This window comes from Ammodytes marinus (genome assembly GCF_949987685.1).
Source record: "Ammodytes marinus genome assembly, chromosome: 21".
Taxonomy (NCBI): Eukaryota; Metazoa; Chordata; class Actinopteri; order Uranoscopiformes; family Ammodytidae; genus Ammodytes; species Ammodytes marinus.
In genome coordinates this window covers 11,461,686-11,476,779 of record NC_137225.1, presented here as the reverse complement: position 1 = coordinate 11,476,779, position 15,094 = coordinate 11,461,686, and the positions used below count along the sequence as shown (strand labels likewise).

The 15,094-nt window shown below is 42.0% G+C and overlaps 1 protein-coding gene across 1 annotated transcript in view; it reads right to left on the bottom strand.

Moving 5' to 3' along the window:
• ofcc1 (orofacial cleft 1 candidate 1) overlaps positions 1–15,094 on the bottom strand; it is a gene marked incomplete at both ends in the record, with an annotated part of 134,899 nt that overhangs the window by 81,339 nt on the left and 38,466 nt on the right. Inside the window, 5 exons of the mRNA XM_080050600.1 lie at positions 87–201; positions 713–861; positions 3,841–4,086; positions 12,029–12,126; positions 12,684–12,917. Coding sequence (XP_079906726.1) covers positions 87–201; positions 713–861; positions 3,841–4,086; positions 12,029–12,126; positions 12,684–12,917 — 842 coding nt within the window. The remainder of the gene's footprint in view (positions 1–86; positions 202–712; positions 862–3,840; positions 4,087–12,028; positions 12,127–12,683; positions 12,918–15,094) is intronic.

Genomic DNA, 15,094 nt, shown 5'->3' with positions numbered 1-15,094 from the left:
CAATATTGAATATACCATGTAAAGAAACAACATATTAAAAAAAGAGTGCATGCACATGTTTTATAGTTACAAACACGATCACACACCTGGAAGTACAGGTTGCACAGCCAGTGGTCTACATCAGAGGAGATGAGGCCTTCCATTGTTTTAAACTGGTCCAGTCGAGTGTTGGGCTCGCCCCTGAGCAGAGGGGTTTTGAACCTGCAGGTCAATGACACATAAACAATGACGGTCTGCACAAACATTTGCACAATGGACATAGTGCCCATGAACAATTTGGACTCAAACCGAAAGCATATGATTTGATGATACAGTATGAAACTGATGCTTTTGCCAATTTTGTGGTTTAGTGACCTGAAATACTCAAAGGGATAGTTCAGTATTTTTGGAGAGGCGTTACATGTGGTAAAAATAAACAGCTGTCTGGTGGCAAACAAACAACTCTCAGTTTAGCATACAATTGAACAGATATATAGGTTTCAGGTCAGCATTTAAATATGTGGAGAAAAAAAGTTTCTGTTCTGGCCCCCTCTGCAACAATACAAGGCTGACTTCTGCTACACTACAGCGACATCTCCCCCAAAACTAACAGTGACTGTACTGATCACCCTCTCCGGTTACACACAAACTATGCATAGATACCTACCTCAACCCCACTTCAAGAATACTGAACTATCACTTGTAATACAACTTTGATCTGCCATAGACACACCTGCCCTGGACATGACTGAGGCTCGGTCCACAAACAGGAAAAGCCCCCCAGGCCAGAGCAGAGCTGATGTGGCTGCTGTGTCCTGGTAGAGCCATCAGTGTGAATACCAGTACCATGCAGGGGACCAACTCACAGGCTGCAGGTAAGATCTACAGACACATGGGAACAGGCACAAAGTCACTCACAAACTCCACTCCGGCAAACACACATGCCTGCAAGTTCATACACTTAACCCACGCAAAGTTATACAATGAATTTATGCATCAAACACAGGGCAGAGCGAAAGGTGAGATTGCCGTTATAGTCTATGTGCTGACAGTTACTGAATGTATGTATTATTATTTTTTATCTGAACATCAATCAACTGATAATATGACTATGCATTAGGAAAAAACGGTTACTGGTTAGCGGTTGATGCCATTCTTACCCGTCCAACTCAAACATATTGCCAAAATGTAGATGTTGGAGTGATAAAGAGTGTCTGCATCAAACACAGGGCGGACCGAAAGGAGAGATTGCTGTTACAGTCTATGTGCTGACAGTTACTGTATATATTAATTTATTTTTAATTTTTTATCTGAACATCAATCAAACTGATAATATGACTATGCATTAGGAAAAATAAACTGTTACCTGTTAGCGGTTGATGGTATATTCATCCCTTCCTATTTACTCAGAGAACAGTGGATTTGCCTAAAAACCTTAACCGACGATGTGGTGTGTGTGTTTGATCCCTTTATTAGTTGTTATGGAAAACGCAGGGGACTTTTTTAAAACACATTAATCACGTGTGACCACCACCCAAATATGTTGCTTAAGTTATAGGCACCTGTGAAATGAGGGGTAGTACTGACTGACTCAGGACACAAATTGATGGCATAATATCACAGATTATGGATATTGAGGATATTTCATAGTATTCATTTACTGCAAGAAATATGACCTGCACACATATTTATTTGCGCGTAATATGTGAGTGCATACTGTCAGGAGCTTGCATGTAGACGTGTGCTTGCATGCTTGCAGAAAGATGTATGTAGAGAATGTATGTGGAGGTATGCAGTGTGCTGGAGGAGCTGCTTAAACCATTAGAAATATCCTGTTTCCTTTAAAATTCACTGATGTTTTTTTTTCTATACTCAGAGAATTGTGCACATGTCCATAAAAAAGAAGAAGGAAAAATATGTGACTATCATTGTTCAAAATGAGTCAGTTGTTTGTCAGATGACTAACCGTCCTTTCTCAATGACCGAAATGTAGGACTAAAGATTCAAAAAAGAGAGAAAAAACTAGAGCAAATTCATGGATCTCCATACGCCCTCCAAAAGACCTTTTATCCCTTGTCTTTTGCCTTCCTCTTGAAATCTGGATTCTTAAACACGTCTTTCAATTTGGTGTAAAAAAACTGCACTAAGACTGTGGGCCTGACTCTTTTCAAGTGCCAGCGTATCCAACACATCTCCCACTGATCTGCACATTTTCTGCCTAAATTCAAAACCCAGACACAAAAAGAGGGGGAGAGAGAGAGAGAGAGAGAGAGAGAGAGAGAGAGAGAGAGAGAGAGAGAGAGAGAGAGAGAGAGGGAGGAAAGGAAACATAAGCTCCTGGCTTCCTCTTACCATCACTAATTCCTCATTTCCTCTTAGAAGACACTGCGAGCACTCCTGTAAATCGCACGCGATATAGTGTGGGCAAGAGGCGAGGCAGAGAGAAAAACATCCCGAGCCAATCCCGATAGTCTCAGACAAATCTGATCAGCGTTTCCGTCACTCTTGTTGAGGACAAAAACAACAGGTCTGTCTATGAAGCACAGCCGAGGGTTTGTGAAGAGAGGAGGGAAAGGAAGAGTGACACAAGGCATTTAACCACGCCATACTTAAAGCTTTTTTCTTTTTCTTTTCCTTCTTTTTTTACCTCTGAATCAGATCCCAGGTCCACATTCAGTTAATGCCAGCTTTTACCCGCCGTCCTTTATGTTTGATGGGAGCCGGAGACAATATTATCAGGATGCTCTTAAAAGCAGTGCATACGCCCACCAGCACATTGACAGTGTCCGCGTGTGCTAAATGCTCCAGCTAAGGCCTTGTGTATACAGTTGCCATCAGAGCACTATAAAGAAGCCCTGTCTGAGCCTTCACAAAACTCTATGGGATCAGGAGGGACACTGGATTTAGTGGCTTCTGTTTGAAGGTTTCTCTTGTGATTCTTTAGACAGACAGCGCAGACAGTTATGAATAAACATAATGAGAGATCTCTAATCCACTGGTCAATACCGGCCGTCCAAAAATGAGCATGTGGGTTTTTAAGATTAGCACATAGCTTCTATACAGGATGTTTTTCTTTTCCAGAGGTTTAGTAAACTGGTAGCAAAATGTGCATAGATTTCATCTACTGTAATCTGCTGTGCTGTCTCATCAAAAGGACCAAAATGTGAAAGCACGTTAAGTCTGTTTTTATGCTTTGGTCATTTAGCTTGAGTTTTTAAAATAGTCTTCCTAAAATATTACATTTAAGTAAATTCTGCCAAACTTTTCCATATCCTATTTTATCCAACCCGGATCAAGCTCAGCTATGCAAGAGATGAGTAGAGAAGACACTAGGTTTTTCAAGGCGTTTGGACTTAATTTTTCATTCCAGTAAAACATTACCTTCTTATTTAAATTAATAATTGATCTTGGGTTTGATTTACATCCATGGATTTAATGTCACGTCTGAAAAGGTGTCTTTTTATTCATACCTAGAGGCTCACTGTGGCATATTTTCATGAGCAGTCTCTTACACCAATATAACTTCTCAAAATCCCACTTCAATAGGGTGCTCCAAAAACAAAAAGAGGAATCTGAAAATAACAACAATAGTGGACTAAAGGGGCAGTGTGTGGGGTTATCTCATATCAGCATAGCATGTTGTATATTCATTATTATTGCTTGTTTTTTTTAAGGTTACATTGTACTCAACTTTTATCTCTTTCAGTAAAGAAATATTTGATATTTATTCCAAATAATATAATATTCAAAGGACCTTTCCCGATCATCATTTGAATAAAGGGTTGTTATCAAATAAAATGATCTAGTCATAAAAGACACCCTACATTATCATGATCATGCAAAACAAGTCCATAACCTCACCATGAAACAGTTCTGATTGATGTGCAGGTCTGTGTCGTAGAAGCGGCCCAGGTGTTCTGTGGGCTCAGTGCACACCGCACATTGTTGCGGTTGTTCTTTCTTTCTGCACCAGGAAATAGCTGGACCCCCTAGTCTGCTGTGAAGGGCCACACTCACAGTGTACAGACCCCTGGGTATCTTGTCTCTGATGGCTCTCAGGCAACACAAACGCACCTCCACAGGCTGGGGACTTGTGCTCTGGTTCACCTATAAACACACACAAAGTGCAGCACATAAAATTCCACTGCAATATTTTCTTGATTCTATAATATATCTGTCATCCTCTTTCCATGGAGGCAAATAATTAATAAATAATAATAAATAATCCCTTGATGCAAAACATTGTCCAAATGTTTACACCTAAATCTAGCCGAAAGCAATCTTTTAGCCAGTTTACTTCTAAAGTCCTAACTCAAACTTTCAAAAATGTAAATGTGGCCAGTGTGCAATTACTTAACAACTGTGTTAAGCCAATACTGTTAGGTCTGTTTGTTGGATGTATTGAAACTGAACACTTAAACGTCAACTGTCGCATCACACACACACACACACACACACACACACACACACACACACACACACACACACACACACACACACACACCTGCAAATAAATACATCTAAAGGCCAGGACACAGCAGTCCGACTACCCGAAAATGGAGACTGCCGATTCAGGGGGCTCCAGTCTTCCCGTCGCGGCCGAAAAAGTGCAAAGAACACACCAAACCGACTGCTGACTTTCCGTACGCTCTGCGCTTGCGCGGGACGTAATGTCTCCATAACAGCAGGCGGCGCTAATCTGTATTGTGGCCCGAAAAAATACGGAAGCCGGAAATGATGGGACGGCTGTCTAGACCATAAACATAGATAGAAATACGTATTTATATTTATGGACCATAAAGAGCACCATTTTTAGCAGAGAGTGTCGAGCATGGTGTCGAGCAGTCAACAAGGGTTGATGCATGTGAGTACTCGCTGAACGAAACAAACAAACACATTAAAACGATGGCTAACTGTTGTTAGCTGTTTGTGCTACCCGCCTCACTTCCGGGCTTCACTGATTCGCTAGCCCTCCACAAATCAAATTGCTCCAACTGAAAGACTGCCCGCCGCCGAAAGAAGCCCGACGACATCTACGACGACCGATTTCACGGCACACACCAAACAGATTCGTGTCTCCGCCCCCTCCCGACTCTACGACGGCGATTATCGGGCCGGTGTGTCCTGGCCTTAAAACAATCTGTTGACAGTCTGAAGCAACTAAATGCTGTCAACAGTTGTGTTATCTCATCTACACCTGCATGCACCAGTACTTATGTAAAGCAACTTGTAACTACTGTTAGAGTGCTGTGTAAATAAAGTTTGTTTACTTAGTTCCGTCTCACTTCCCATACCCCCCCCACCCCCACAACACCTCCTCCAGTTGTTGACATTGGCATCCATACCCTCTCCTTGTAAAAAAAAATAAATAAAAATAAAGGAAAATGACAATGCTTTTTTCACAATGTTGTGTGTAGACCATGCCATGGAACAGTGGATATAAAATTAAGATGCACGCACACATTTTTTCTTAACTTCCCTCTCGTCATACCACTATCAACCTCTTAATACGTTTTTTTTATAAACAAAAATACTATGTGTTTGATGATGTGATTCCCCCCTTTATGTGGAGTCATCTGCAGGTATGTTTGCTGGACTAGGGAGTTATTTTTTTGTCAATCTGCAGTCAAAGCAGTCATAGCAGTGTGTATTGCAAGACTTGCCCTGTAAAGCTGCAGGCTTCCATCTACTGATCTCCATTCAGCCATTTAAGGGTTAAGTGCCTTGCTCAAGGGCACATCGGCATTCCTTGTTTTTTCGGAGGCATATGTATTTTCCCTGTAGCCACATTGCCCATTCAGATAACGCTTTCAAAACGCCAACCTCCTGGTAGCAAAGCTCGTCCCACTATAACCTGCAGGCTACATCAGCCCACTTGTTGTTTATTTGCTCGTTTGTTTCGGTGACATGCATGTGCCTTTTTTGGGGGGGGGCTTAGGATGAGTAATGGGTTAAGCTGGCTAGACAGTTAATTTTTTTTTTCTTTTTAAACATAATCAGAGAACAATATAAATACACATTCAGTCGTTTGTCCCCTATGGCATCTGTTGAACAAGCACACAATGAAAAGTCAATCTGGCTTAAATAGATCCACTTGGTCCTTAACATTATGTTGTTATACTTCAATAGAAATGAACGTTTGTCATATATCGACTTGTTAGACCTTTATGCTAGTTGGACATTTTGTCCATCCGTTTATTTTCATCTAGCACAAAGGTATCTCAAAAACTAATTTCAATAACATTGTATTACACCTTTATTCTACATGACCCCTTAGCCTGCCCTATCGTAGTAGTATCGCATCGTAGAGTATGTATTGTATCCCTCACTTATTTTAGGTGCAGGCATTTATTTGTGCCTGATTATACAAGGTTGAATCACTGAATGCCCATTTATTTTATGTACTCAAATGTACACTGTGTTGACCAATTCCCTAGGGCAAATTTTAAGTGTCTGGCATTTGAGGCATTCAATTCCTATCGATGCCATACAGTATATAGTGCTCAGCTATGTGTGCTCTCTCACACACACACTTATACACTGTATCTACAGTTTTACAGTATAGTGTGCACAGTGTTGTCTCCAACACAGGCACACAGCATACACGTGTTCACCTAGCAACTGCTGGCGATGCCCATTTGTCTGGCAGTCTGCGAAGGGGGGGAGGTGTGTGCAGTTTTGCCCTTCAATCTACCCACTATGTGCATCTTTTGCATACCAAAACAACAAAAACAATTTAGGCAGAAGTGAAAATGAGTATAATTGGTGGCAAAGCGGTTTAGCCCACACATCTCACATTCGGGATGAGGTTGTGGAGGCCTCCAAACCCCCACATTGGAAAGAGATGTATGCACTCAGACTGCAAAGGAAGTGGAGAAAAAAAGAAGCAAGGAAATAAAAAAAAACAATTTTATCACACCGGTGTCCAATTTGCACTATGTGTGTCTTTAAGAGGTATGGTTATTATCTGGCCCACATGTTAGCACAGGCGTCTATAGCATAGCCAGAGTCAAGACAGCAAGGCGGAGGTATAAAGGTGAAGTGAGCCAATTTTCCATATCAGAGGTGGTTTGTTTGCCCCAAGCCTGAGTTGTGCCTAAAATGCCATAACATTACAGCACTCCTACAGATGAGATCAAAGGCTCTAGCGAGGGATCCTCCGTGGTTTTGCTGGCAAGCGGCCGTCCTTTTTAGCTGGAATATTTTTTCAGGGCTTTCCACACATTGACTGATCACACAAAATGCACTCTCTTAATAGAGACAGGAAATGCCACATACAAAAACTTCCTTTCTTTCTAAGTATGGGCTAATATTCAGAGATTAAGCTTTCTCGTTAATTATTTTCATTTTAATTAGTAAATCTTAATTAACAATGAACATTTACCCTTAAAATGTTTTGGCTTTGGATTGAAGGGGGGTTTGTGTGTGTGTGTGTGTGGGGGGGGGGGGGGGGGGGTGAAAAAAGCAGAGAATAAATATGACAATCTTTTTGGGACCTCCGGGCAGGATTACTGATGCAGGCTGCCTCAGTTATTAAACACGTTCTAAATTAAATGCCTCCATGAATTTTGCACAGAAATATATTTTCATAGTTTTGCATGCCAAATGTGACATTTTATATTTCAGATTCATCTCGCTGCAGTAATTTTTCAGGAAATGTCATCTAAACAAAGATTTTTGTCATTTACCAAAGGAAATTACTATGCGTGGCGGGTTTGGCCATTGCTTGCTCTCTCTCTCTCTCTCTCTCTCTCTCTCTCTCCCTCTTTCTCTCGTTCCCTCTCCCTCTTTTGCCCCCTATTCTGCCTGTGCCGGTTGTTTCAAGTCAGCAAGCCATAAAAAATCTTTATCTCAGTGAAACACAGCAATTTGGGAGATAATCGAATGGTGACTGGGGGGCACAAACGCCAGTCTGAGGAATTATACCACAATCTCCCCTGCATTTACAACCTTCCTCAAAGCCAGTTGTCACCCTGGAAGGAAAGCCCCCGACTGAAGATTCATTACATCTTTAAGCCAGCACGGTGGCATGGCAGCCTCATCCCCAGATGCAACACAACAGCACACTCCTCCCACAGCTGCCGATGCTATAGCGCTAAAGCTGCGGCTTCCTTCTCTCTTTACCCACTTGCTTTCTCTCCTTTCTCTCCTATCCCTCTGTTCCCCATTTTTTATATACCTCCAAAGACTCATTTTCCCTACCTACTTATATTCCTAAAACCACAGACACCATCCACACAAAGCATGGGAAAAAAAGATTTGTGATACACTGTATACAAAATAATGTGGCTGAATAGTTATAGCATTCGGCATACCGGAGCCTTCTGCTCAGTGCTGTATAGTGTCTGTGTGTGAATGTGTGTGTGTGGGCAGTACCCATTGGTGTAGTGAAAGGAGTGAAGGGAATTTGAAAAACTCGAAAAATAAGAGATAAGATTTTCCCTTTCTCTAACAGGTTCCATTCATCACAGGATTTCACATAATTACATCATTGCACTGTTTTGGAGCATACACCCCTGCTTTTTTCTTCACTTTCGGGATCAATATCACCTCCTTTGAAACAACCTCCCTATGGGGGTGTGTCACTTCCTGTCGGCCATGTTTTCTGTTTCCCTACAAATGTGTGTTCCTCAGTCCACTCACTGCCAGCGGATCTTACCTGCCACAGGGGTCGTGACGCTGGAGAGGAGGATTCTGGGAGCTCTGTCATCTGGCCGTATTTGGCCATTGCTTCCTCTTGGCCTTCCCCCAGCACTCTGAGTGACGGGCTTTCAGTGGTTCCGCTGCAACACACACACACGCACACACACACACACGCACGCACGCACGCACGCACGCACGCACGCACGCACGCACGCACACACACACACACACACACACACACACACACACACACACACACACACACACACACACACACTTATACAATACACAAGAACAACACAAGAAGCTAACCCTGTTAACAGCCACCTGCATGTTGGACTCTGTTGTTCCACTCTGTAGCCAACAGCAGCTCAATCTAATAACACCACAACAAAACACTTTCCACTGGGTCCTCTCTCTCTCTCTTTCTCTCTCTCTCTCTCTCTCTCTCTCTCTCTCTCTCTCTCTCTCTCTGTCTTTCTCTCTCGCCCCCTGCCTTTCTCGGCCTTTCAATCTTATCAGGGGTAATGTAATAAGCGGTTGCTTCACTCTGTCTCCTCGCCACCTCTCTTAATTCCTCAAAATAAAGCAATATCACAGGGGCCCTGGCCTGCCTGTGACTGGGGATAAGATGCTTGTAAAAGGGAGGATAATTCAGCAAATAAATGCTCGGCATCAAAGGCAGGCAACTGGCTCTTTCTTTCTCTCTGTTTTCTCCCTCTCTCGCTCCTCTCTGTTCGCCTATCAAAAGTATTACATGTGCTTTCATCAGTTCACAACAAGGCACAATGTGCTTCCTAATGCAATTACTCGACCTCCATTAAATCACAAACAGTGGAAACAAATGAATTACACATTTGTTACAAAAACCACAAGTCAGCTCCGCGTCTCTTCTCTTTATTTTTATTTTTTTCTACTTTCATAGGCGTATTGGGAGAAAAAAAAAAGTGAAATCATTTCTCATTAAATTTCAGGCAGATGTAGCCCTAGGTGATGCATAGAAAGTCTCCCATGTCTAATAGCCACCCACCATTGATATCAGAAGGAATTTACAGGGTTCAAGGCTGTCGAGAGGAAGGTCATCCCCGCTAAACTCCGAACCACATTCATCTGACAGAGCTGGTGTCCGACTACCACCCACCCATAAAAACAACCAAACACAAGAGAAGATGCTGATTTGTGCTGTAGTGCCTTGATTTTATCATGTCAGCCTGGCATGGTAGTCCATAATTACTAAAAACTTAAACATGCTAAGCTGACTGCCCGCCGGGCTCTCCCTATGAGATTTGATGTGTGATCTCCGACTAAAGTGGATGGACCAAGAATTGATGCGTCTCCAAGCCCAATGACATGGACAGATTTCTGCACCCTCGAGCCATACTACCCACAATCCAACGGCCGTCGACAGGGAGAAGCCATGCAGAGTGCATTTTGAATTACATGTACTCTTGAAATTGTCAGCTGGAATACGACTGCTTTGAACACAATTAATGATCACAGTCGTGTGACATGAGTTGTGAATGTGGAGAGAATGAGGAGACGGGCTGAACTCACCACTGGAGCAGTGTGTTCAGCCTGGGTTGTGGCACTTCTCTCACTGCCTCGTCACGCTCTCCCTCTGAATGAGGCTCCTTTTGAAATATTAAAGTGGATATGTTAACTAACACTGTTAATGTTCTCGCAGTCATTAACATTATCAGCTAATTGACAGTTTTAATTTAAACCACATCGCTCTAAATTATAATTGCAGGACTATATTCCTTTCTGTGACTGCCTGTAATGAAATATTTTTAAGATTTAGATAAGGACTCAAGCATTAGTACATGGCGAGTGCATGTTATTATGGACAAACGTCCAGGAAAGAATGTGATTGCACAAAAAACATGTTGAGCTTGTGAAAATAACAAGAAATTGTCCCAAATGTAATGGCTTGTTACAACATCAAAGCTATCCTCATATACAGTATCTCTACAGTACCTGGTCCTTTACTTTAACAGTCCCAGTGAATACGTTCATTAGTCTCCTCTTTCTCTTTGCCCACTCACTCCCCTCCTGAGCCGCCTGCTGAAAACAATACATGTAAACACACACATGCACACACATCATTTGGATACAGCTTCATGAAACAGTGCAGTGTGTAGCCATAATGGCAGAATTAAGCACAAGGAAGCAAACTGTAATGCAATCTGCAGGCAATCGATACTGAGCCAGGCCCTAAAGACATGTAGCGTTTGATGAGCATTTCTGCCGTTTTCTTTTTTTTTTACATTCAGTCAGCACATTCGCACTCCCCATTCAGACGCCATTGACACTGCTAAGTGACAGCGTCTCGCCCTGTGTAGAGGGCTTTGTACGGCAGAATAGAGGAAGAAGAAAAAGACTATTATTTTTTAAAATAGATGTGAAATCTCTGGTGGATAATGTGCTTTCAATGGGAGGTGGGTGTGGAAACAGTAGGAGAGCGCATACATATTACAGCAGAATGAGATAACACTGATCCCAATGCTGATACAGTAACACAGTAGATATGCCACTGATTATCTCGGTAAAGGGGACGATGAGTCAACTGTTGCTGTGTGACTTCCAAAGTCAGATTGAGACATTGTTGGATCGGTTGTGCCCAATTATCTTGACTTTCTATTCACATCGTTTGATTCAAGTGAGATTAGAACTAAAAATACAGTGACATAGAAGTTCTGCATTCTGTTTACATTTGCGTACATTTTCAGGGTTTTCTATGCAATGTAGATTTGCCAGCACAATGGGAACCCCTATGTAGTTGTATCCTCTTCTTTTCTGACTGATGGAATACAAACACTCACATTGAAAAGCAGCTTCCGATCTAGACGCGAGATCACAGTATTCCTATACTCCCCAGCTGGGGAAATAAAAAAGTAGTCACGCTCTATTTTTCCTGAAAAGACCTTAAGACGGGTAAAGAAACCTGGGCCATTCAGCTTCTGTCGGAGACAAATATGCATGATAATACAGCAACAAAGTTCAAAGACAGAGAAAAAAGTGTCTCCACAAATAAACTTAATTGTGTGGGGATATCATCTGTAGATTATGCTGTCGAAAATCCATGCGCTTATTCTGAGCTGACTGGTGAATGAGTTATCTAACCTTGAATGCAATTTCATATGATGATTGCATTCAGCTGAGATTCAAAACCAAATGCACTGAAAAAATGAAATGCAGAACTTTGACGGTTGGGGACAAAAACGGTGAAGCAAAAAAAAAGGGCGCAGACACATAGTACGTATAAACATAGCTAGGTGGAACGTACACGCACACATGCACACACTTGTCCATTAGCCAAGGCCACTGATACACAGCATAATGGACATGGCTGACGTGCTGGTGAATATGGGATGATGACACAGATATTCCTCTTTGTGGCCCTGACCTGCTGCAGTGAAAGGCTGCCAAGCGTGATCATGTCAGGCCGCACACGCTCTCTCAGCTGCTGGGCGTAGTGGGGGATCGCCTCCTTGGCTGTCCTCACTGCAAGAAATAACACAGTGCCATCAAAAGCCTTAAAAAGTTGATCAAAAATATGAAGTGATACTGCGCCATCATGCAGAATTATTTGTGAATGTTTCTTTGCTAGCTTTAATTATATATATATACAGTATATATATTAAATTATTATTATATATAATTTTTCATCATGAATCTGCAAATAAAAATACAAATAATATAAATCTACATTTAAAGGTGGAATCAGCGAGTCAATAGAATGCTTGCGAATACCAGATTACACAGCCTAGGCTCTGTAATCTGGTATGTAAACAAAGGGGAATGTTACCAACGGGGGCCCACCGTAGCTAGCAACATGCCCGGTTACAGAGCCTATAGGCTGTGTATTAACACTGGATTTTTTTAGTACAGTATGTACAGATAGCGGATCATGAGGACATATTCACTGACTTTGGCAAACGATTGAATTGACAACAAGCATTCTCCAGAATCACCACCTTTAGTTAATAGTGTAATACTGAAATCAGGCTCAAATATAATGCCTCTCTATTTAAGATTTTTTTTTTAAAGCATAGCATTACTTTTTACAGTGCTCTCTCTGCCCATTCCAGTCCTCCCTGGTTGGAGTCCAGCCTCTGTTCCCAGCCCAGCTCTAGTAGCCCCAGTCTGGGCTTTGGCAGCGGCAGCATACTGGGAGGGCCTGGAGCCTGAGGCATCCCAACCACCACCACCGTGCAGCAGCAGTCGCCGCTGAAGCACCGGATCACCTGCCTTCACCTCCAACACCTCCTCATCCCTGGAGGCTAGCAGCGTACCTGGATAGATATGCATCAGTGAGCATGCACATACACACACACACACACACACACACACACACACACACACACACACACACACACACACACACACACACACTGATGGATGTGCGTACTTAACACGCACACAAAGAGACACACACTAACACACGCTCACAGAGATGAGTATGTATATACAGATATTTATGCAGCTGGACAGTGAAACAGTAACTCACACAAATGCACAATATGAACATTCACAAAACCATAGTTTCATATCCATATCCACTCGTAAAGCATTTCTTAGAACTAAAAACTGAACCTAGCTCAGTCATACACACAAAACTATGACACAAGCCTTAGTTTTACATGGACATTTAAAGAAAACCAGTGCTTTGATATTTTTTGTTAATGTGCTTGTAAAGGCTATGAAGAATATTGGACTATACTGTAATTGGCTCTCCTTTGTTCTAATTGAAATCAGATGTTTTTTTTTTATGTATAGTGCTTCTCATGACAAGCAAATGTCCATTATGATCACGTGGCTTCATTCCAGTTGTTTTTATACTTACTTTTAATTCCAGTTTCTATCACCCTACTGATATTTGTTTTTCCTTTGAATTTGGGTCTGTATTTGTCTCTATTATTATTGATTGACATTAATGAGCAGATGTAGAGTAAGGTCCATAAGGTTGAACCAAATTTAGCAGATACGTATCTAAATTTGTTTCTATTTAGGGAATCAAACAAATATGTATCTTCTCTCTTTTAAGAAGCAGTGGCTTTAAAATCATTTTGTGTTTTAACTTACATAAACCACACCAACAAATTGGGAACCTCACGCCCATACGTTGAAAGACAGTTTTTTTGCTGCACAATACTTGAACTAGTTTCAAGTTAGTGACCTAGAATTCATAACTGAATGTGAAAAAAAGCTTCATCTAGAGTAGCTAACCTGCTTGCTGTGTGTCTGTGTTTTTCTGTTTGGCTGCACCGCCTCATTGGTAGAAAGCATGAGTTATTCCTTGAGCATCTGTGTTTTCAACGTGTGCAGTCCAATATGTGTAACAGCCAAAGCTGTTATCACTGCCTAATGCTTTTCACATAGAGGCTGATATCAATGCCTGACGCCTTACGAAGAACTAGAACGAATAGAATGCCAGTTCTGCATTCTTTCATCTCAAAGCCAAAGCAATAGAATTATTCGAAATATAACGGAAGAACTGAAGATCTTAGACACAGAGAGCGACAGAGAGGGGATTTCTCTAGGAAATTCTCCCAGAAAGAATGTGTACAGCACTGGCCACTGTCCATTTCATTAATACCTTGTCTTATTCACACTCTTTCTCATGAAATGTGTATGTATGGCGCTTTGTGGCAGGCTGTGAAAGCCAATACAAAAGCTTGAGAAGCAGTCACAAAATGTCAGGATCAGCAGCACAGACAAACATACACAGATTCTGCCGGTTCTGCAGAGAAGACTAGCGGCCTATAGCGGTGGGAGGCATCCACACAACACCATAAGGTGATTGTCTTGAAGTCTATTGTGGCTCGGTGAAGTGCTTATACTGGCAGTCACCGCACTTGGACTCCAACAGTACAGAAGTAAGAGCTCTCTCTCTCTGTCTCTCTCCCTCTCTCTCTTTCCCTGTCTCAAGCCTATTGCACGGAGGAACTGTTAATCCGAGGATCCTCTTTACTTTTTTTCCTGTGGGATTTCATGAACATTTCGAGACAATGGATGGGGCTGCTAATCTCGGTGGTACAGCTAAATCCAAGACAATGCTGAATAATAAGAGCCGGCTAAATTCTACCGTGTTGAAGCGGGCCTAAACCCATCACTTGTGCGCCGGAATTACAAGGGAGATGCGCGTCATGTCAACAGGATCTAGTGCGACTGTCTTCACCCAGAACAATGCTAAGCTTAAACCACCTCAATGTTGCCTGGTTGGCTACATGTTTTAAATGAAACTGAGCTAATGAGAAAAGGCACGCCTACTGTGAGACAATGGCTGTGCTTATAGACAGCCCTGTCTACTAGTAAGAGTCCATTTCTAGTCTTATTCTTTGTTCTATGTTAGCACTGCGTTCGATGTAAGTGGAAAATGTGTCTTATTTTTGTCTGGGTTGTTTGTGGTAACACTTCCTTGAGCTTTTCCTAAAGATACTGTACCTAAAGACTATAGTGATCGGTGGCA